The 24110-nt window shown below is 44.0% G+C and overlaps 1 protein-coding gene across 1 annotated transcript in view; it reads left to right on the top strand.

Moving 5' to 3' along the window:
• LOC144511708 (titin-like) overlaps nt 1–24110 on the top strand; it is a 301563-nt gene that overhangs the window by 24190 nt on the left and 253263 nt on the right. The window contains 13 exon segments of the mRNA XM_078241933.1: nt 335–643; nt 1918–2241; nt 2910–3218; nt 4853–5176; nt 5826–6134; nt 7384–7707; nt 14910–15218; nt 16507–16830; nt 17500–17808; nt 19088–19411; nt 20079–20387; nt 22767–23090; nt 23757–24065. Of these exon segments, the coding sequence (XP_078098059.1) occupies nt 335–643; nt 1918–2241; nt 2910–3218; nt 4853–5176; nt 5826–6134; nt 7384–7707; nt 14910–15218; nt 16507–16830; nt 17500–17808; nt 19088–19411; nt 20079–20387; nt 22767–23090; nt 23757–24065 (4107 nt within the window).

Raw genomic sequence — 24110 nt, forward strand, 5'->3', positions numbered from 1 at the left:
AACCGTGCTTCTGTTGTACAAAATGAAAGTAAAGAATTACCACATGCCTGTGGTGAACACAAAGGTCCCAACCTGGACGAAAAGATTAATGGGACCACTCAAGGTCTTGCTTTATAAAGGGCTTGGGATACAATCTCAATATGGTTGTCTAATTATCAATCCGCAGGAAGCACATATTGAATGTGCCCAGTGATATCAAACAAGGAAGTATCCAATTGCATTAGAAGATGTATTGGAGAGATTTCTCTGAACACAGTGGTAAATCCTATTGAAATATATCTGTTTGTATTGAGCAATTATTTTCAGTTCAATTTTTGATCTGTTGTCTTTTCAGCTCCAAGTGCATTGTGGGCAAAAAATGATGTAACAGGAGTTTTGGGAAGGTCGATCACTATAGATTGTCACTATGACAAATTGTCCCAGTCACATGTGAAATCTTGGAGTCGTCAGTGCTCTGTTTTGGTAAAATCAGCCGATCCAGATGGACGGCGAGGGAGAATGTCGATCACAGATAACAAGACACAAGGATTATTTGTTGTTACTATGGAGGATCTTCGCTCAGGAGATGCAGGATGATAGAGCTGTGGAATTGATAAGCCCGGCTTCCTTTCAATATTTCCTGTAAAGCTACAAATATCTGACGGTACATTGTTCTCAGTGATTATCTTTATTCCACTCGACTGAAATGTCTGATCGGTGCTTTATCTGGGAGGAGACATTGACAGCTCCGATATCCCGAGTCTCCGCAGCAGTGCAGAGTCTGGCAGCTAGAACAATGATTATGTTGGAGGAATTGTAATTCAGAGGCCCAGAGTAATGATCCAGAGAGATGGGGTCAGATTTATTGCACCTTGGACACTGCTCTGCTGGTTAACAAATTGGCAAGGAACCAACCCATGCTCCCGATGGCTGGACAATAGACCTTGACCACTTCCCGGATACTCACCAGATACTCACCAACAGCTCACTTCTTCCCCTGTAGTAAATTCCTTCAGCTCATTAAACCTCCGGAGTCGGTCGGAGTCAGACTCCAGTGCTGGTTGCATTGAGAATGCCTGAATTTATATGTTCAAAAACAAAGAGACTTAGTACAAAAAGACCAGTTGAAGCCAGTTTTCCCAATTAACTATTCCAGTTGCTGCCAGTGGATAGCTTCCATCTCCCAGCTCATGCCCTTTGGATGATACTTACGTCGGAATTTTACTGCCTCGCCCGCCATGGTATCGGAGCGGGTGTGGGGCAGACAACGGAAATGTCTGTTGATATTGGATGGGAATTTCCAGTCTCGCTCATTCAGGGCCATAAAACTCCGCCCTCAACGTTAAACAGTACTCACACTTAAATGTTAAATGGTACTTACTGTTAAATGTTAAATACAAAGGCAAACAATGGCTGGAATTCACCAAACGCCGCAGCTGGAATCATCCAGTCCCGCTGCTGTGAATGGAGATTTGGCCGAGTGCCAATGTCCCTCTTCCAACTGGCAGCAGGGGCGGATCGCTCGATATCGGAGAATTCAGGTCGAGATTAGATTTTCAAAAAGATATTTAAGTCTCCGTTATCTCAGGAAACATCCACAGTCTATCTCAGGTCACACTCCAATGCTTGTTACTAACTAATCTGCTATCATGAATATCTGCTGTCCATGACAGCAATCAATAGATACTACCTGCATTCGGCCAAGCTCCCACTGCCATCTCTCTCTCTCTCTCTAACACTTTCCCTTCCACCTCACACCCTGGATGAGGTGTAGAATTATTGGGACTATGAAACTATTTAATTTTTTGGTCATTCTAAAGTTTAAAGTTTTAAAGTTTAAAGTTAAAGCTTTTATAAATTAGTGTCACAAGTAGGCTTACATTAACACTGCAATGAAGTTTCTGTGAAAATCCGTTAATGATTGTCTTTTCCCCACAGAACCCGTGTCTGTTCCTGAACTTAAATTTCTATCACCACCAAATGCCACATGTTCTGGGGGCTCAGTGTCCGTCTCCTGTGAGTCTGTCCAGGGATCACTTCCCATTCAATACACATGGTATGAAAAGACCCCGTCTGAAGATTCAAAGATCTCTGACACCAATAAACTGGATCTACATTGTCAATCCTTCACACAGCAACATCATCAATATTACTGCACAGCCTCAAATCACCAGGGAGAAAAATCCAGTGAAATGGTTACAGTGTCAGCGATCCACATTTCAGAGAATGATTGCAGTTACTTAACACAAATCAGCAACATTGGTAAATATCACTTTCAGCTTCAAAAAATTCAACTAATTTTTAAATTAATGTCTGTCTGAATTGCTCACGGGTTTAGTTCTGTTGGTCATTCAAAGCAATTTTAATAAAAAAAGAATTGCATTTTTTTTCATTTTTCACAACTTCAGGACAGTTTTAAAGTCAGTTCTGGTCAATGCTGGAACTGATTCAGAGCCATTGTTGTGATGTAGGAAGCTCAGCACCAATTTGTGAGCATTAAGCTCCATCAAGGAGCAATGTGATCATGAGCAGATAATCTGCTGTCTGACAATTGCTGTATGAGAATATAATAACTCCAGGAGCCAGCTGTGAAGGAACCGTGCTTCTATTGTACAAAATGAAAGTAAAGAATTACCACACACCTGTGGTGAACACTACAGGTCCCAACCTGGACTAAAAGATTAATGGAACCACTCAAGGTCTTGCTTTATAAAGGGTTTGGTATACAATCTCAATATGGTTGTCTAATTATCAATCCGCAGGAAGCACATATTCAATGTGCCCAACGATATCAAACAAGGAAGTATCCAATTGCATTAGAAGATGTATTGGAGAGATTTCTCTGAACACAGTGGTAAATCCTATTGAAATATATCTGTTTGTATTGAGCAATTATTTTCAGTTCAACTTTTGACCTGTTGTGTTTTCAGCTCCAAGTGCATTGTGGGCAAACAATAATGTAATAGGAGTTTTGGGAAGATCGATCACTATAGATTGTCACTATGACAAATTGTCCCAGTCACATGTGAAATCTTGGAGTCGTCAGTGCTCTGTTTTGGTAAAATCAGCCGATCCAGATGGACGGCGAGGGAGAATGTCGATCACAGATAACAAGACACAAGGATTATTTGTTGTTACTATGGAAGATCTTCGCTCAGGAGATGCAGGATGGTACAGCTGTGGAATTGATAAGCCCGGCTTCCTTTCAATATTTCCTGTAAAGCTACAAATATCTGACGGTACATTGTTCTCAGTGATTATCTTTATTACTCTCGACTGAAATGTCTGATCGGTGCTTTATCTGGGAGGAGACATTGACAGCTCCGATATCCCGATACTCCGCAGCAGTGCAGTGTCTGGCAGCTAGCGGGCAGTTAGAACAATGGTTATGTTGGAGGAATTGTAATTCAGAGGCCCAGAGTAATGATCCAGAGAGATGGGGTCAGATTTATTGCACCTTGGAACCCGCACTCCTGGTTAACAAGTTGGCGACGACCCCACCCATGCTCCCGATGCCTGGACAATAGACCTTGACCACTTCCCGGATACTCACCAGATACTCACCAACAGCTCACTTCTTCCCCTGTCGTAAATTCCTTCAGCTCATTAAACCTCCAGAGTCGGTCGGAGTCAGACTCCAGTGCTGGTTGCACTGAGAATGTCTGAATTTATATGTTCATAAACAAAGGGACTTAGTACAAAAAGACCAGTTCAAACCAGTTTCCCCAATTAACTATTCCAGTTGCTGGCAGTGGATAGCTTCTATCTCCCAGCTCATGCCCTTTGGATGATACTTACGTCGGAATTTTACTGCCTCGCCCCACCATGGTATCGGAGCGGGTGTGGGGCAGACAACGGAAATGTCTGTTGACATTGGATGGGATTTTCCAGTCTCGCTCATTCAAGGCCATAAAACCCCGCCCTCGACTTTAAACAGTACTCACACTTAAATGTTTAATGGTACTAACTGTTAAATGTTAAATACAAATACAAACAATGGCCGGAATTCACCGAACCCGTCCGCACCTGGAATTATCCAGTCCCGCTGCTGCGAATGGAGATTTGGCTGATCCCCAATTTCCCTTTTCCAACTGGCAGCGGGGGTGGATCACTCGATATCAGAGAATTCAGTTCAAGATTCGATTGTTAAAAAGATATCTAAGTCTCCGTTATCTCAGCAAACTGTGGGGCGGCACGGTAGCACAGTGGATAGCACTGCTGCTTCACAGCTCCGGGGACCTGGGTTCGATTCCCGGCTTGTGTCACTGTCTGTGTGGAGTTTGCACATTCTCCTCTTGTCTGCGTGGGTTTCCTCCGGGTGCTCCGGTTTCCTCCAACAGTCCAAAGATGTGCGGGTTAGGTTGATTGTCCATGCTAAAATTGCCCCTTACTTTCCTGAGATGCGTAGGTTAGAGGGATTAGCAGGTAAAAGTGTAGGGATATAGGAGTACGGCCTGGGTGGGATTGTGGTTGGTGCAAACTTGATGGGCCGAATGGCCTGTTTCTGCATTGTAGGGTTTCTATTTCTAAACACTCACATTCTATCTCAGGTCACACTCCAATGCTTGTTACAAACTAATTTGCTATCATGAATATCTGCTGTCCATGAAAGCAATAAATAGATACTACCTGCATTCGGATAGCTCCCACTGCCATCTCTCTCTCCCTCTAACACTTTCTCTTCCTCCTCACACCCTGGTTGAGGTGTAGAAATATTAGTAATATGAAATTATTTAATTTTTAGTCATTCTAAATTTCAAATTTTATTGTGTAAATTGGAAGATTTTTTAAATTAGTGTCACAAGTATACTTACATTCACACTGCAATGAAGTTACTGTGAAAATCCATTAATGATTGTCTTTTTTCCCACAGAACCCGTGTCTGTTCCTGAACTTAAATTTCTATCACCACCAAATGCCTCATGTTCTGGGGGCTCAATGTCTGTCTCCTGTGAGTCTGATCAGGGATCACTTCCCATTCAGTACACATGGTATGAAAAGGCCCCGTCTGAAGATTCAAAGATCTCTGACACCAATAAACTGGATCTACATTGTCAATCCTTCAAACAGCAACATCATCAATATTACTGCACAGCCTCAAATAACCAGGGAGAAAAACCCAGTGAAATGGTTACAGTGTCAGTGATCCACATTTCAGAGAATGATTGCAGTTACTTAACACAAATCAGCAACCTTGGTAAATATCACTTTAAGCTTCAAAAAATTCAACTAATTTTTAAATTAATGTCTGTCTGAATTGCTCACGGGTTTAGTTCTGTTGGTCGTTCAAAGCAATTTTAATAAAAATAGTATTGCATTTTTTTTTCGCTTTAACAGTCAGTTCTGGTCAATGCTGGAACTGATTCAGAGCCATTGTTGTGATGTAGGAAGCTCAGCACCAATTTGTGAGCAATAAGCTCCCTCAAGGAGCAATGTGACCCTGAGCAGACAATCTGCTGTCTGACAATTGCTGTATGAGAATATAATAACTCCAGGAGCCGGCTGTGAAGGGACTGTGCTTCTGTAGTACAAAATGAAAATAAAGAATTACCACATGTTTATGGTCAGCACTACAGGACACCACCAGGTCTAAAAGATTAATAATACCTCTCAAGGTCTTGCTTTATTAAGGTCTTGGGATACAATCTCATTATGGTTGTCTAATTATCAATCCGCAGGAAGCACATATTCACTGAGCCCAACGATCTCAAACAAGGAAGTATTTAATTGCATTAGAAGATGTATTGGAGAGATTTTTCTGAACACAGTGGTAAATCCTATTGAAATATATCTGTTTGTATTGAGCAATTATTTTCAGTTCAATTTTTAATCTGTTGTCTTTTCAGCTCCAAGTGCCTTGTGGGCAAAAAATAATGTAACAGGAGTTTTGGGAAGATCGATCACTATAGATTGTCACTATGACAAATTGTCCCAGTCACATGTGAAATCTTGGAGTCGTCAGTGCTCTGTTTTGGTAAAATCAGACGATCCAGATGGACGGCGAGGGAGAATGTCGATCACAGATAACAAGACACAAGGATTATTTGTTGTTACTATGGAGGATCTTCGTTCGGGAGATGCAGGATGGTACAGCTGTGGAGTTGATAAGCCCGGCTTCCTTTCAATATTTCCTGTAAAGCTACAAATATCTGACGGTAAATTGTTCTCCGTGATTATCTTTATTACTCTTGACTGAAATGTCTGATCGGTGCTTTATCTGGGAGGAGGCATTGACAGCTCCGATATCCCGAGGCTCCGCAGCAGTGCAGAGTCTGGCAGCTAGAGGGCAGTTAGCACAATGGTTATGTTGGAGGAATTGTAATTCAGAGGCCCAGAGTAATGATCCAGAGAGATGGGGTCAGATTTATTGCACCTTGGACACTGCTCTGCTGGTTATCTAGTTGGAGAAAACCCCAACCATGCTCCTGATGCCTGGACAATAGACCTTGACCACTCCCCGAGTACTCACCAGATACTCACTTCTTCTCCTGTTGAAAATTCCTTCAGATCATTAAACCTCCACACTCGGTTGAAGTCAGACTCCAGTGCTGGTTGCACTGAGAATGTCTGAATTTATGTGTTCAAAAGCAAAGGGACTCAGTACAAAAAGGCCAGTTCAAGCCAGTTTCCCCAATTAACTGTTCCAGTTGCTGCCAGTGGATAGCTTCTATCTCCCAGCTCATGTCCTTTGGTTGATACTTTCGTCGGAATTTTACTGCCTCGCCCGCCATGGTATCGGAGCGGGTGTGGGGCAGACAACGGAAATGTCTGTTGACCTTGGGCGGGATTTTCCAGTCTCGCTCACTCGAGGCCATAAAACCCCGCCGTAGACTTGAAACAGTAGTCACACTTAAATGTTACATGGTATTTATTGTTATATGATAAATGCAAATACAAACATTGGCCGGAATTCACCAAACCCGTCCGCAGCTGGAATTATCCAGTCCCGCTGCTGTGAATGGTGATTTGCCTGTGCACCAAATTCCCTATTCCGACTGGCAGCAGGGGCGGATCACTCGATATCGGAGAATTCAGGTCAAGATTAGATTTTTAGAAAGATATTTACGTCTCCGTTATCTCAGTAAACATCCACAGTCCATCTCAGGTGACACTTCAATGCTTGTTACTAACTGTCCGTGACAGCAATCAATAGATACTACCTGCATTCGGACAAGCTCCCTCTGCCATCTCTCTCTCTCTCCAACACTTTCCCTTCCTCCTCACACCCTGGATGAGGTGTAGAAATATTGGTATGATGAAACTATTTAATTTTTTGGTCATTTGAAAGTTCAAAGTTTTGAAGTTTAATGTTAAACATTTATTTAATTGTGTCACAAGTAGGCTTACATTAACACTGCAATGAAGTTTCTGTGAAAATCCGTTGATGATTGTCTTTTCCCACAGAACCTGTGTCAGTTCCTGAACTTAAATTTCTATCACCACCAAATGCCTCATGTTCTGGGGGCTCCGTGTCCGTCTCCTGTGAGTCTGTCCAGGGATCACTTCCCATTCAGTACACATGGTATGAAAAGACCCCGTCTGAAGATTCAAAGATCTCTGACACCAATAAACTGGATCTACATTGTCAAGCCTTCAAACAGCAACATCATCAATATTACTGCACAGCCTCAAATCACCAGGGAGAAAAATCCAGTGAAATGGTTCCAGTGTCGGTGATCCACATTTCAGAGAATGCTTGCAGTTATGTGACACAAATCAGCAACATTGGTAACTATCACTTTAAGCTTCAGAAAATTCAATTAATTTTTAAATTAATGTCTGTTTGCATTGCTCACGGGTTTAGTTCTATTGGTCGTTCAAAGAAATTTCAATAAAAATGGAATTGCATTTATTTTTCACTTTTCACAACTTCAGGACAGTTTTAAAGTCAGTTCATAGAACATAGAACAAAGTAAAAATACAGCACAAACAGGCCCTTCGGCCCACAAGTTGCACCGGTCATGTCCCTACCTACCTAAGCTTACAAAGAACAAAGAACAAAGAACAGTACAGCACAGGAAACAGGCCCTTCGGCCCTCCAAGCCTGTGCCGCTCCTTGGTCCAACTAGACCAATCGTTTGTATCCCTCCATTCCCAGGCTGCTCATGTGACTATCCAGGTAAGTCTTAAACGATGTCAGCGTGCCTGCCTCCACCACCCTACTTGGCAGCGCATTCCAGGCCCCCACCACCCTATGTGTAAAAAACGTCCCTCTGATGTCTGAGTTATACTTCGCCCCTCTCACGTTGAGCCCGTGACCCCTCGTGATCGTCACCTCCGACCTGGGAAAAAGCTTCCCACTGTTCACCCTATCTATACCCTTCATAATCTTGTATGCCTCTATTAGATCTCCCCTCATTCTCCGTCTTTCCAAGGAGAACAACCCCAGTCTACCCAATCTCTCCTCATAGCTAAGACCCTCCATACCAGGCAACATCCTGGTAAACCTTCTCTGCACTCTCTCCAATGCCTCCACGTCCTTCTGGTAGTGCGGCGACCAGAACTGGACGCAGTACTCCAAATGTGGCCTAACCAGCGTTCTATACAGCTGCATCATCAGACTCCAGCTTTTATACACTATACCCCGTCCTATAAAGGCAAGCATACCATATGCCTTCTTCACCACCTTCTCCACCTGTGTTGCCACCTTCATGGATTTGTGGACTTGCACACCTAGGTCCCTCTGTGTTTCTATACTCCTGATGACTCTGCCATTTATTGTATAACTCCTCCCTACATTATTTCTTCCAAAATGCATCACTTCGCACTTATCCGGATTAAATTCCATCTGCCACCTCTCCGCCCAATTTTCCAGCCTATCTATATCCTGCTGTATTGCCCGACAATGCTCTTCGCTATCCGCAATTCCAGCCATCTTCGTGTCATCCGCAAACTTGCTGATTACACCAGTTACACCTTCTTCCAAATCATTTATATATATCACAAATAGCAGAGGTCCTAGTACAGAGCCCTGCGGAACACCACTGGTCACAGACCTCCAGCCGGAAAAAGACCCTTCGACCACTACCCTCTGTCTCCTATGGCCAAGCCAGTTCTCCACCCATCGAGCCACTTCTCCTTGTATCCCATGAGCCTTAACCTTCTTAACCAACCTGCCATGTGGGACTTTGTCAAATGCCTTACTGAAATCCATATAGACGACATCCACGGCCCTTCCTTCATCAACCGTTTTTGTCACTTTCTCAAAAAACTCCACCAAATTTGTAAGGCACGACCTCCCTCTTACAAAACCATGCTGTCTGTCACTAATGAGATTGTTCCGTTCTAAATGCACATACATCCTGTCTCTAAGAATCCTCTCCAACAACTTCCCTACCACGGACGTCAAGCTCACCGGCCTATAATTTCCTGGGTTATCCCTGCTACCCTTCTTAAACAACGGGACCACATTCGCTATCCTCCAATCCTCAGGGACCTCACCCGTGTCCAAAGAAGCGACAAAGATTTCCGTCAGAGGCCCAGCAATTTCACCTCTCGTCTCCCTGAGCAGTCGAGGATAGATGCCATCAGGCCCTGGGGCTTTGTCAGTTTTAATGTTCCCTAAAAAACCTAACACTTCCTCTCTCGTAATGGAGATTTTCTCTAACGAGTCAACACCTCCCTCCGAGACACTCCCGGTTAACACGCCCCTCTCCTTCGTGAATACCGATGCAAAGTATTCATTTAGGATCTCCCCTATTCCCTTGGGTTCTAAGCATAATTCCCCTCCTTTGTCCCTGAGAGGTCCGATTTTCTCCCTGACAACTCTTTTGTTCCTAATGTATGAATAGAATGCCTTAGGATTCTCCTTAATCCTGCCTGCCAAGAACATCTCGTGCCCTCTTTTTGCCCTTCTAACTCCCCGTTTGAGATCTTTCCTACTCTCTCTGTATTCCTCCAGAGCTCCATCTGTTTTCAGTTGCCTGGACTTAACGTACGCCTCCCTTTTCATTTTAATCAGATCCTCAATTTCCCTGGTTATCCACGGCTCTCGAATCCTACCTTTCCTATCTTTCCTTTTTACAGGCACATGCCTATCCTGCAGCCTTTTCAATAGTTCCTTAAAAGACTCCCACATGCCAGACGCGGACTTACCCTCGAACATCCTCTCCCAATCAACATCCACCAATTCCTGCCTAATCTGGCTATAGTCAGCCTTCCCCCAATTTAGCACCCTGCCCGAAGGACAGCACTCATCCTTGTCCATTACTATCCTAAAGTTAACAGAGTTGTGGTCACTATTTGCCACATGTTCCCCTACCGAAACTTTGACGACCTGACCGGGCTCATTTCCCAGAACTAGGTCCAGTATAGCCCCCTCTCTAGTCGGGCTATCTACATACTGTTCCAAAGAACCTTCCAGTACGCATTTCACAAATTCCTCCCCGTCCGGTCCCCCAGCTCTAAGCACTTTCCAGTCTGTGCCAGGGAAATTAAAGTCCCCCACTACAACAACCCTATTTTTTCTGCACCTATCCAGAATCTCCTGACATATCCTTTCCTCCACTTCCCGTGGGCTGTTGGGTGGTCTGTAGTACACCCCCAGCATAGTGACTGCACCCTTCCTGTTTCTGAGTTCCACCCACAGCGACTCAGTACATGACCCCTCTAAGTTGTCTACCCTCTGCACCGCGGTAATATGCTCCTTAACTAATATCGCTACTCCCCCACCTTTTTTAGCCCCTCCTCTGTCTCGCCTAAAACACTGATACCCCGGAATATTCAGCTGCCAGTCCTGTCCTTCTTTTAACCAAGTTTCCGTCACCGCAACCACATCCAAATTCCGCACAAGCATTAAGGCCCTAAGTTCGTCTGTTTTACCCGTTACGCTCCTCGCATTGAAGCAGATGCACTCCAGACCTCCAGGCCCAGTCAGGTCCTCCTCCTCCAGAGTGCTCCTCTTCTTAGCTAGCCTTGCCCTGGCCCCCAGCTCGACCCCAGCCTCAGTATTTACTGACCTCCTGTTCTGTTCCCCACCCCCCTGCCACACTAGTTTAAATCCTGCCGAAACACTCTCGCAAAACTCCCAGCCAGGATATTTGCTCCCTTCCAGTTAAGGTGTAACCCATCCTTTCTGTACAGTTGCCATCCTGACTTGAAGATTTCCCAGTTATCTATGAATTTAAAACCCTCCCTCTTGCACCAGTCCTTTAGCCACGCGTTCAACTGTAGAATCTCCCTGTTCCGAGCCTCACTTGCACTAGGCACCGGGAGCAGTCCAGAGATTGCGACACTGGAGGTCTTACTTTTTAGCCTAGCACCCAACTCCCTGAATTTCTCTCGTATGACCCCCCTGCTCTTCCTACCTACATCATTTCCCCCAATGTGTACAATCAGGCTTACTTATAACCCTCAATCCTATTAAGTCCCATGTACTCATCCAGAAGTCTCTTAAAAGACCCTATCGAGATTGCCTCCACCACCACTGACGGTAGTCGATTCCACTCACCCATCACCCTCTGAGTGAAAAACTTACCCCTGACATCTCCTCTGTACCTACTCCCCAGCACCTTAAACCTGTGTCCTCTCGTAGCAGCCATTTCAGCCCGGGGAAAGAGCCTCCGAGAATCCACCTGATCTATACCTCTCAACATCTTGTACACCTCTATCAGGTCACCTCTCATCCTTCGTCTCTCCAAGGAGAAAAGACCGAGCTCCCTCAACCTATCCTCCTAAGGCATGCCAACCAATCCAGGCAACATCCTTGTAAATCTTTTCTGCACCCTTTCAATCATTTCCACATCCCTCCTGTAATGAGGCGACCAGAACTGAGCACAGTACCCCAAGTGGGGTCTGACGAGGGTCTTATAAAACTGCATCATTATCGCCTGACTCCTAAACTCAATCCCTCACTTGATGAAGGCCAGCACACCATACGCCTTCTTAACCACCTCCTCTACCTGCGATGCCGATTTAAGAGTCCTATGGACCCAGACTCCAAGGTCCTTCTGATCCTCTACACTGCTAAGAGTCTTACCCTTTATATTATACTCCTTCATCCCATTTGACCTGCCAAAATGGACCACTACGCATTTATCCAGGTTGAAGTCCATCTCCCACTTCTCCGCCCAGTCTTGCATCCTATCTATGTCACGTTGCAGCTTCTGACATCCCTCCAACCTATCCACAACACCACCAACCTTCGTGTCGTCGGCAAACTTACCAACCCATCCCTCCACTTCCTCATCCAGGTCATTTATGAAAATGACAAACAGCAAGGGTCCCAGAACAGATCCCTGGGGCACTCCACTGGTGACCGACCTCCATTCAGAAAAAGACCCATCTACAACCACTCTCTGCCTTCTGCAGGCAAGTCAGTTCTGGATCCACAAGGCAACAGCATCTTGGATCCCATGCCCTCTCACTTTCTCGAGAAGTCTTGCATGGGGGACCTTATCGAACGCGTTGCTGAAGTCCATGTAAACCACATCTACCGCTTTTCCTTCGTCAATGTGTTTAGTCACATTTTCAAAGAACTCCAACAGGCTCGTCAGGCACGATTTGCCCTTGGCTGGAGGTCTGTGACCAGTGGTATTCCGCAGGGTTCTGTACTGGGGCCTCTGCTATTTGTGATATATATAAATGATTTGGAAGAAGGTGTAACTGGTGTAATCAGCAAGTTTGCGGATGACACGAAGATGGCTGGACTTGCGGATAGCGAAGAGCATTGTCGGGCAATACAGCAGAATAGAGATAGGCTGGAAAATTGGGCGGAGAGGTGGCAGATGGAGTTTAATCCGGATAAATGAGAAGTGATGCATTTTGGAAGAAATAATGTAGGGAGGAGTTATACAATAAATGGCAGAGTCATCAGGAGTATAGAAACACAGAGGGACCTAGGTGTGCAATTCCACAAATCCATGAAGGTGGCAACACAGGTGGAGACGGTGGTGAAGAAGGCATATGGTATGCTTGCCTTTATAGGAGGGGGTATAGAGTATAAAAGCTGGAGTCTGATGATGCAGCTGTATAGAACGCTGGTTAGGCCACATTTGGAGTACTGCGTCCAGTTCTGGTCGCCGCATTACCAGAAGGATGTGGAGGCGTTAGAGAGAGTGCAGAGAAGGTTTACCAGGATGTTGCCTGGTATGGAGGGTCTTAGCTATGAGGAAAGATTGGGTAAACTGGGGTTGTTCTCCCTGGAAAGACGGAGAATGAGGGGAGATCTAATAGAGGTGTACAAGATTATGAAGGGGATAGATAGCGTGAACAGTGGGAAGTTTTTTCCCAGGTCGGAGGTGACGATCACGAGGGGTCACGGGCTCAAGGTGAGAGGGGCGAAGTATAACTCAGATATCAGAGGGATGTTTTTTACACAGAGGGTGGTGGGGGCCTGGAATGCGCTGCCATGTAGGGTGGTGGAGGCAGGCACGCTGACATCGTTTAAGACTTACCTGGAAAATCACATGAGCAGCCTGGGAATGGAGGGATACAAACGATTGGTCCAGTTGGACCAAGGAGCGGCACAGGCTTGGAGGGCCGAAGGGCCTGTTTCCTGTGCTGTACTGTTCTTTGTTCTTTGTTCTGTGCTGACTACTTTTGAGCATACTAAACTTCTCTAAATGTTCATAAATCCTGTCCCTCAGGATCTTTTCCATCAACTTACCAACCACTGAGGCTAGACTCACCGGTCGGTAATTTCCTGGGCTATCCCTATTCCCTTTCTTGAATATAGGAACCACGTCTGCAATCCTCCAATCCTCCAGAACCTCTCCCGTCTCTATCGACGACGCAAAGATCATCGCCAGAGGCTCTGCAATCTCTTCCTTCACCTCCCACAGTAACCTGGGGTACATCCCATCCGGTCCCGGCGACTTATCTATCTTGGTGCTATTCAAAATTTCCAATACATCCTCTTTATTAATGTACTCAATCTTTTCAGTCCGCCTCAATCCTGTCGTACAACCACCCAGGTCTTTTTCTACCGTGAATACCGAGGTAAAATATTCATTAAGCACCTCTGATATTTCTTCCGGTTCTGTACAGACTTTGTCACCTTCACATTTTATAGGTCCTATTCCTACACATCTCATCCTTTTACTCTTCACATATTTATAGAACGCCTTAGGGTTCTCCTTAATCTGATCTGCCAAGGTCTTCTCGTGACCCCTTCTGGCTCTCCTAAATTCTTTCTTAAGTCCCTTCCTACAAGCCGTATCCTCATCTAGATCGCTATCATTGCCTAGCTCTCTGAACCTTTTGTACGCTTTCCTTTTCTTTTTGACTAGGTTCAGTGCAGCTTTCGTGCACCACGGTTCCCGTAACCTACAAACACCTCCCTGTCTCATCGGAACGTTGTCATGCAGTACTCCAGACAAACATTCCTTGAAAATCTGCCACCTTACTTCAGTACATTTCCTCGAGAGTGCCTCCTTCCAATTTACGCCTCTAATCTCCTGCCTGACGGCTTCATATTTCCCTTTTCACTCTGGTCACTGCTGGAACTGATTCAGAGCCATTGTTGTGATGTAGGAAGCTCAGCACCAATTTGTGAGCAATAAGCTCCCTCAAAGAGCAATGTGATCATGAGCAGACAATCTGCTGGTTGACAATTGCTGTTTGAGAATATAATAACTCCAGGAGCCGGATGTGAAGGAACCGTGCTTTTATTGTACTAAATGAAAATATACAATAACCACACGCCTGTGGTAAATACAACAGGTCCCAACGTGGACTAAAAGATTAATGGACCCTCTCAAGGTCTTGCTTCATAAAGGGCTTGGGATACAATCTCAATATGGTTGTCTAATTATCAATCCGCGGGGAGCACATATTCAATGTCCCCAACGATCTCAACAAGGAAGTATCCAATTGCATTAGAAGATGTATTGGAGAGATTTCTCTGAACACAGCGGTAATTCCTATTGAAATATATGTGTTTGTATGAAGCAATTATTTTCAGTTCAATTTTTGACCTGTTGTCTTTTCAGCTCCAAGTGCATTGTGGGCAAAAAATAATGTAATAGGAGTTTTGGGAAGATCGATCACTATAGATTGTCAGTATGACAAATTGTCCCAGTCACATGTGAAATCTTGGAGTCGTCAGTGCTCTGTTTTGGTAAAATCAGACGATCCAGATGGACGGCGAGGGAGAATGTCGATCACAGATAACAAGACACAAGGATTATTTGTTGTTACGATGGAGAATCTTCACTCAGGAGATGCAGGATGGTACAGCTGTGGTATTGATAAGCCCGGCTTCCTTTCAATGTTTCCTGTAAAGCTCCAAATATCTGACGGTACATTGTTCTCAGTGATTATCTTTATTACTCTTGACTGAAATGTCTGATCGGTGCTTTATCTGGGAGGAGGCATTGACAGCTCCGATATCCCGAGGCTCCGCAGCAGTGCAGAGTCTGGCAGCGAGAGGGCAGTTCGCACAATGATTATGCTGGAGGAATTGTAATTCAGAGGCCCAGAGTAATGATCCAGAGAGATGGGGTCAGATTTATTGCACCTTGGAACGCGCTCTCCTGGTTAACAAGTTGGCAGGAACCACACCCATGCTCCCGATGGTTGGACAATAGATCTTGACCACTTCCCGGATACTCACCAGATATTCATCAACAGCTCACTTCTTCCCCTGCAATAAAATCCTTCAGCTCATTAAACCTCCACACTCGGTTGAAGGCAGACTCCAGTGCTGGTTGCACTGAGAATGACTGAACTTATATGTTCAAAAACAAAGGGACTCAGTACAAAAAGGCCAGTTCAAGCCAGTTTCCCCAATTAACTATTCCAGTTGCTGCCAGTGGATAGCTTCTATCTCCCAGCTCATGCCCTTTGGATGATACTTATGTCGGAATTTTACTGCCTCGCCCGCCATGGTATCGGAGCGGGTGTGGGACAGACAACGGAAATGTCTGTTGACATTGGGCAAGATTTTCCACTCTCGCTCATTCGAGACCATAAATCCCCGCCCTCGACTTTAAACAGTTCTCACACTTAAATGTTAAATGGTACTTACTGTTAAATGAAAAATACAAATCCAAATAATGGCCGAATTTCACCGAACCTGTCCGCAGCTGGAATTATCCAGTCCCGCTGCTGTGAACTGAGTTTTGCTGAGCGCCAATTTCCCTATTCCAACTGGCAGCAGGGGCGGATCACTCGATATCAGAGAATTCAGGTCAAGATTAGATTTTTAGATAGATATTTTCAGTCTCCGTTATCTCAGCAAACATCCACAGTCTATCTCAGGTCACACTCCAATGCTTGTTGCTATCTAACCTGCTATCATGAATATCTGCTGTCCGCGACAGCAGTCAATAGATACAACCTGCATTCGGCCAAGCTCCCACTGCCATCTCTCTCTCTCTCTCTAACAATTTCCCTTCCTCCTCACACACTGGATGAGGTGTAGAAATATTGGTAATATGAAACTATTTAATTTTTTGGTCATTCTCAAGTTTAAAGTTTCAAAGTTTAAAGTTAAAGCTTTTTAAAATTTGTGTCACAAGTAGGCTTTCATTAACACTGCAATGAAGTTACTGTGAAAATCCGTTCATGATTGTCTTTTTCCCACAGAACCCGTGTCTGTTCCTGAACTTAAATTTCTATCACTGCCAAATGCCTCATGTTCTGGGGGCTCAGTGTCCCTCACCTGTGAGTCTGTCCAGGGATCACTTCCCATTCAGTACACATGGTATGAAAAGACCCCGTCTGAAGATTCAAAGATCTCTGGCACCAATAAACTGGATCTACATTGTCAATCATTCAGACAGCAACATCATCAATATTACTGCACAGCCTCAAATAAACAGGGAGAAAAATCCAGTGAAATGGTTACAGGGTCAGTGATCCACATTTCAGAGAATGATTGCAGTTATGTGACTCAAATCAGCAACATTGGTAAATATCACCTTAAGTTTCAAAAGATTCAACTCATTTCTAAATTAATGTCTGTCTGAATTGCTCACAGGTTTAGTTCTATTGGTCGTTCAAAGCAATTTTAATAAAAATAGAATTGCTTTCGTTTTTCACATTTCACAACTTCAGGACAGTTTTACAGTCCGTTCTGGTCAATGCTGGAACTGATTCAGAGCCATTGTTGTGATGTAGGAAGCTCAGCACCAATTTGTGAGCAATAAGCTCCCTCTAAGAGCAATGTGATGATGATCATACAATCTGCAGTCTGACAATTGCTGTTTGAGAATAAAATAACTCCAGGAGCCGGCTGTGAAGGAACCGTGCTTCTATTGTACAAAATCAAAATAAACAAGAACAACACGCCTGTGGTGAACACAACAGGTCCCAACCAGGACTAAAAGATTAATGGAACCGCTCAAGGTCTTGCTTTATAAAGGGTTTGGTATACAATCTCAATATGGTTGTCTAATTATCAATCCGCAGGAAGCACATATTGAATGACCCCAACGATCTCAAACAAGAAAGTATCCAATTGCATTGGAAGGTGTATTGGAGAGATTTCTCTGAACATAGCGGTAATTCCTATTGAAATATATCTGTTTGTATTGAGCAATTATTTTCAGTTTAATTTTTGACCTGTTGTCTTTTCAGCTCCAAGTGCCTTGTGGGCAAAAAATAAAGTAACAGGAGTTTTGGGAAGATCGATCACTATAGATTGTTACTATGACAAATTGTCCCAGTCACATGTGAAATATTGGAGTCGTCAGTGCTCTGTTTTAGTAAAATCAGACGATCCAGATGGACGGCGAGGGAGAATGTCGATCACAGATAACAAGACACAAAGATCATTTGTTGTTACGATTGAGGATCTTCGCTCAGGAGATGCAGGATGGTACAGCTGTGGTATTGATAAGCTCGGCTTCCTTTCAATATTTCCTGTAAAGCTCCAAATATCTGACGGTACATTGTTCTCAGTGATTATCTTTATTACTCTCGACTGAAATGTCTGATCGGTGCTTTATCTGGGAGGAGACATTGCCAGCTCCGATATCCCGAGGCTCCGCAGCAGTGCAGAGTCTGGCAGCTAGAGGGCAGTTAGAACAATGATTATGTTGGAGGAATTGTAATTCAGAGGCCCAGAGTAATGATCCAGAGAGATGGGGTCAGATTTATTGCACCTTGGAACACATTCTCATGGTCAACAAGATGGCAGGAACCACACCCATGCTCCCGATGCCTGGACAATAGACCGTGACCACTTCCCGGATTCCCACCAGACACTCACCAACAGCTCACTTCTTCCGCTGCAGTATATCCCTTCAGCTCATTAAACCTCCAGACTCGGCCGGAGTCAGACTGCAGTGCTGGTTGCACTGAGAATGTCTGAATTTATATGTTCAAAAACAAAGGGTCTCAGTACAAAAAGACCAGTTCAAGCCAGTTTCCCCAATTAACTATTCCAGTTGCTGCCAGTGGATAGCTTCTATCTCCCAGCTCATGCCCTTTGGATGGTACTTACGTCAGAATTTTACTGCCTCGCCCGCCATGGTATCGGAGCGGGTGTGGGGCAGACAACGGAAATGTCTGCTGACATTGGGCAAGATTTTCCAGTCTCGCTCATTCGAGGCCATAAATCCCCGCCCTCGACTTTAAACAGTGCTCACACTTAAATGTTAAATGGTACTGATTGTTAAATGAAAAATACAAATAATGGCTGAATTTCACCGAACCTGTCCGCAGCTGGAATTATCCAGTCCCGCTGCTGTGAACTGAGTTTTGCTGAGCGCCAATTTCCCTATTCCAACTGGCAGCAGGGTGGATCACTCGATATCAGAGATTTCAGGTCAAGATTAGATTTTTAGATAGATATTTTCAGTCTCCATTATCTCAGCAAACATCCACAATCTATCTCAGATCACACTCCAATGCTTGTTGCTATCTAATCTGCTATCATGAACATCTGCTGTCCGTGACAGCAATCAATAGATACTACCTGCATTCGGCCAAGCTCCCACTGCCATCTCTCTCTCTCTCTAACAATTTCCCTTCCTCCTCACACACTGGATGAGGTGTAGAAATATTGGTAATATGAAACTATTTAATTTTTTGGTCATTCTCAAGTTTAAAGTTTCAAAGTTTAAAGTTAAAGCTTTTTAAAATTTGTGTCACAAGTAGGCTTAAATTAACACTGCAATGAAGTTACTGTGAAAATCCATTCATGATTGTCTTTTTCCCACAGAACCCGTTTCTGTTCCTGAACTTAAATTTCTCTCACCACCAAATGCCTCATGTTCTGGGGGCTCAGTGTCTGTCTCCTGTGAGTCTGTCCAGGGATCACTTCCCATTCAGTACACATGGTATGAAAAGACCCCGTCTGAAGATTCAAAGATCTCTGGCACCAATAAACTGGATCTACATTGTCAATCCTTCAAACAGCAACATCATCAATATTACTGCACAGCCTCAAATAACCAGGGAGAAAAATCCAGTGAAATGGTTACAGTGTCAGTGATCCACATTTCAGAGAATGATTGCAGTTACTTAACACAAATCAGCAACATTGGTAAATATCATTTTAAGCTTCAAAAAATACAACTAATTTTTAAATGAATGTCTGGTTGAGTGCTCACAGGTTTAGTTATATTGGTCGTTCAAAGCAATTTTAATAAAAGTAGAATTGCATTTAATTTTCACATTTCACAACTTCAGGACAGTTTTAAAGTCAGTTCTGGTCAATGCTGGAACTGATTCAGAGCCATTGTTGTGATGTAGGAAGCTCAGCACCAATTTGTGAGCAAGAAGCTCCCTCTAACAGCAACGTGATCATGAGCAGACAATCTGCTGTTTGACAATTGCTGTTTGAGAATATAATAACTCCAGGAGCCGGCTGTGAAGGAACCGTGCTTCTATTGTACAAAATGAAATAAAGATTTCCCACACACCTGTGGTGAACACAACAGGTCCCAACCAGGACTAAAAGATTAATGGATCCACTCAGGGTCTTGCTTTATAAAGGGCTTGGGATACAATCTCAATCTGGTTGTCTAATTATCAATCCGCAGGAAGCACATATTGAATGTGCCCAACGATATCAAACAAGAAAGTATCCAATTGCATTAGAAGATGTATTGGAGAGATTCCTCTGGACACAGTGGTAATTCCTATTGAAACATATATGTTTGTATGAAGCAATTATTTTCAGTTCAATTTTTGATCTGTTGTCTTTTCAGCTCCAAGTGCCTTGTGGGCAAAAAATGATGTAACAGGAGTTTTGGGAAGGTCGATCACTATAGATTGTCACTATGACAAATTGTCCCAGTCACATGTGAAATCTTGGAGTCGTCAGTGCTCTGTTTTGGTAAAATCAGATGATCCAGATGGACGGCGAGGGAGAATGTCGATCACAGATAACAAGACACAAAGGTCATTTGTTGTTACGATTGCGGATCTTCGTTCAGGAGATGCAGGATGGTACAGCTGTGGTATTCATAAGCACGACGTCCTTTCAATATTTCCTGTAAAGCTACAAATATCTGACGGTACATTGTTCTCAGTGATTATCTTTATTACTCTCAACTGAAATGTCTGATCGGTGCTTTATCTGGGAGGAGACATTGACAGCTCCGTTATCCCGCGGCTTCGCAGCAGTGCAGAGTCTGGCAGCGAGAGGGCAGTTAGAACAATGATTATGTTGGAGGAATTGTAATTCAGAGGCCCAGAGTAATGATCCAGAGAGATGGAGTCAGATTTATTGCACCTTGGACCCTGCTCTCCTGGCTAACAAGTTGGCAGGAACCACATCCAAGGGGCTGTTGCCTTGTGGATCCAGAACTGGCTTGCCTGCAGAAGGCAGAGAGTGGCTGTGGAGGGGTCTTTCTCTGCATGGAGGTCAGTGACCAGTGGAGTGCCCCAGGGATCTGTTCTGGGACCCTTGCTGTTTGTCATTTTCATAAATGACCTGGATGAGGAAGTGGAGGGATGGGTTGGTAAGTTTGCTGACGACACCAAGGTAGGTGGTGTTGTTGATAGTTTGGAGGGATGTCAGAAGTTGCAGCGAGACATAGATAGAATGCAAGACTGGGCGGAGAAGTGGCAGATGGACTTCAACCCGGATAAGTGTGTGGTGATCCATTTTGGCAGATCCAATGGGATGAAGCAGCAGTATAATATGAAGGGTACCATTCTTAGCAGTGTAGAGGATCAGAAGGACCTTGGGGTCCGGGTCCATAGGACTCTTAAATCGGCCTCGCAGGTGGAGGATGCGGTCAAGAAGGCGTACGGCGTACTGGCCTTCATTAATCGAGGGATTGAGTTTAGGAGTCGGGAGATAATGCTGCAGCTTTATAGGACCCTGGTTAGACCCCACTTGGAGTACTGCGCGCAGTTCTGGTCACCTCATTACAGGAAAGATGTTGAAGCCATTGAAAGGGTGCAGAGGAGATTTACAAGGATGTTGCCTGGATTGGGGGGCATGCCTTATGAGGATAGGTTGAGGGAGCTTGGTCTCTTCTCCCTGGAGAGACGAAGGATGAGAGGTGACCTGATAGAGGTTTACAAGATGTTGAGAGGTCTGGATAGGGTAGACTCTCAGAGGCTATTTCCAAGGGCTGAAATTGTTGCTACGAGAGGACACAGGTTTAAGGTGCTGGGGGGTAGATACAGAGGAGATGTCAGGGGTAAGTTTTTCACTCAGAGGGTGGTGGGTGAGTGGAATCGGCTGACGTCAGTGGTGGTGGAGGCAAACTCGTTGGGGTCTTTTAAGAGACTTCTGGATGAGTACATGGGATTTAATGGGATTGAGGGCTATAGATAGGCCTAGAGGTGGGGATGTGATCGGCGCAACTTGTGGGCCGAAGGGCCTGTTTGTGCTGTGGCTTTCTATGTTCTATGTTCATCCATGCTCCCGATGCCTGGACAATTGACCTTGACCAATTGCCAGATACTCAACAGATATTCACCAACAGCTCACTTCTTCCACTGCAGTTAATTCCCCAGCTCATTAAACCTCCACACTCGGTTGAAGTCAGACTCCAGTGCTGGTTGCACTGAGAATGCCTGAATTAATATGTTCAAACACAAAGGGACTCAGTACAAAAAGACCAGATCAAGCCAGTTTCCCCAATTAACTATTCCAGTTGCTGCCAGTGGATAGCTTCTATCTCCCAGCTCCTGCCCTTTGGATGGTACTTACGTCGGAATTTTACTGCCTCGCCCGCCATGGTATCGGAGCGGGTGTGGGGCAGACAACAGAAATGTCTGTTGACCTTGGCTGGGATTTTACAGTCTCGCTTATTCGAGGCCATAAAACCCCACACTCAAATTGAAACAGTACTTACACTTAAATGTTAAATGGTACTTGCTGTTGAATGTTAAATACAAATACAAACAATGGCCAAATTTCACCGAACTCGTCCGCAGCTGGAATTATCCAGTCCCGCTGCTGTGAATGGAGATTTGGCCGAGCGCCAAATTCCCTATTCCAACTGGCAGCAGGGGTGGATCGCTCGATATCAGAGAATTCAGGTCAAGATTAGATTTTTAGACAGATGTTTTAAGTCTCCGTTACCTCAGTAAACATCCACAGTCTATCTCAGGTCACACTCCAATGCTTGTTACTAACTAATCTGCTGTCATGAATATCTGCTGTCCATGCCAGCAATCAATAGATACTACCTGCATTCGGCAAGTTCCCACTGCCATCTCTCTCTCTCTCTAACACTTTCCCTTCCTCCTCACACCCTGGATGAGGTGTTGAAATATTTGTAATATCAAATTATTTTATTTTTTGGTAATTCTTAAGTTTAAAATTTTAAAGTTTAAAGTTAAAGCTTTTTAAAATTAGTGTCACAAGTAGGCTTCCATTAACACTGCAATGAGGTTACTGTGAAAATCCGTGAATGATTGTCTTTTTCCCACAGAACCTGTGTCTGTTCCTGAACTTAGATTTCTATCACCACCAAATGCCTCATGTTCTGGGGGCTCAGTGTCCGTCTCCTGTGAGTCTGTCCAGGGATCACTTCCCATTCAGTACACATGGTACGAAAATACCACATCTGAAGATTCAAAGATCTCTGACACCAATAAACTGGATCTACATTGTCAATCCTTCAAACAGCAACATCATCAATATTACTGCACAGCCTCAAATAACCAGGGAGAAAAATCCAGTGAAATGGTTACAGTGTCAGTGATCCACATTTCAGAGAATGATTGCAGTTACTTAACACAAATCAGCAACCTTGGTAAATATCACTTTAAGTTTCAAAAAATTCAACTAATTTTTAAATTAATGTCTGTCTGAATTGCTCACGGGTTTAGTTCTATTGGTCGTTCAAAACAATTTTAATAAAAATAGAATTGCATTTTTTTTTCACTTTTCGCAACTTCAGGACAGTTTTAAAGTCAGTTCTGGTCAATGCTGGAACTGATTCAGAGCCATTGTTGTGATGTAGGAAGCTCAGCACCAATTTGTGAGCAATAAGCTCCCTCAAGGAGCAATGTGATCATGAGCAGACAATCTGCTGTCTGACAATTGCTGTTTGAGAATACAATAACTCCAGGAGCCGGATGTGAAGGAACCGTGCTTCTATTGTACAAAATGAAAATAAACAAGAACCACACGCCGTGCTAAACACAACAGGTCCCAACCAGGACTAAAAGATGAATGGGCCCTCTCAAGGTCTTGCTTTTAAAAGGGCTTGGTGAACAATCTCTATATGGTTGTCTAATTGTCAATCCTCGGGAAGCACATATTCAATGATCCCAACGATTTCAAACAGGGAAATATTTAATTGCATTAGAAGATGTATTGGAGAGATTTCTCTGAACACAGTGGTAAATCCTATTGAAATATATGTTTGTATTAAGCAGTTATTTTCAGTTCAATTTTTGACCTGTTGTCTTTTCAGCTCCAAGGGCCTTGTGGGCCAAAAATAATGTAACCGGAGTTTTGGGAAGATCGATCACTATAGATTGTCACTATGACAAATTGTCCCAGTCACATGTGAAATATTGGAGTCGTCAGTGCTCTGTTTTGGTAAAATCAGACGATCCAGATGGACAGCGAGGAAGAATGTCGATCACAGATCACAAGACACAAGGATTATTTGTTGTCACTATGGAGGATCTTCGCTCAGGAGATGAAGGATGGTACAGCTGTGGTATTGATAAGCCCGGCTTCCTTTCAATATTTCCTGTAAAGCTCCAAATATCTGACGGTACATTGTTCTCAGTGATTATCTTTATTACTCTCGACTGAAATG

This window comes from Mustelus asterias, chromosome 25 (assembly GCF_964213995.1).
Source record: "Mustelus asterias chromosome 25, sMusAst1.hap1.1, whole genome shotgun sequence".
Taxonomy (NCBI): domain Eukaryota; kingdom Metazoa; phylum Chordata; class Chondrichthyes; order Carcharhiniformes; family Triakidae; genus Mustelus; species Mustelus asterias.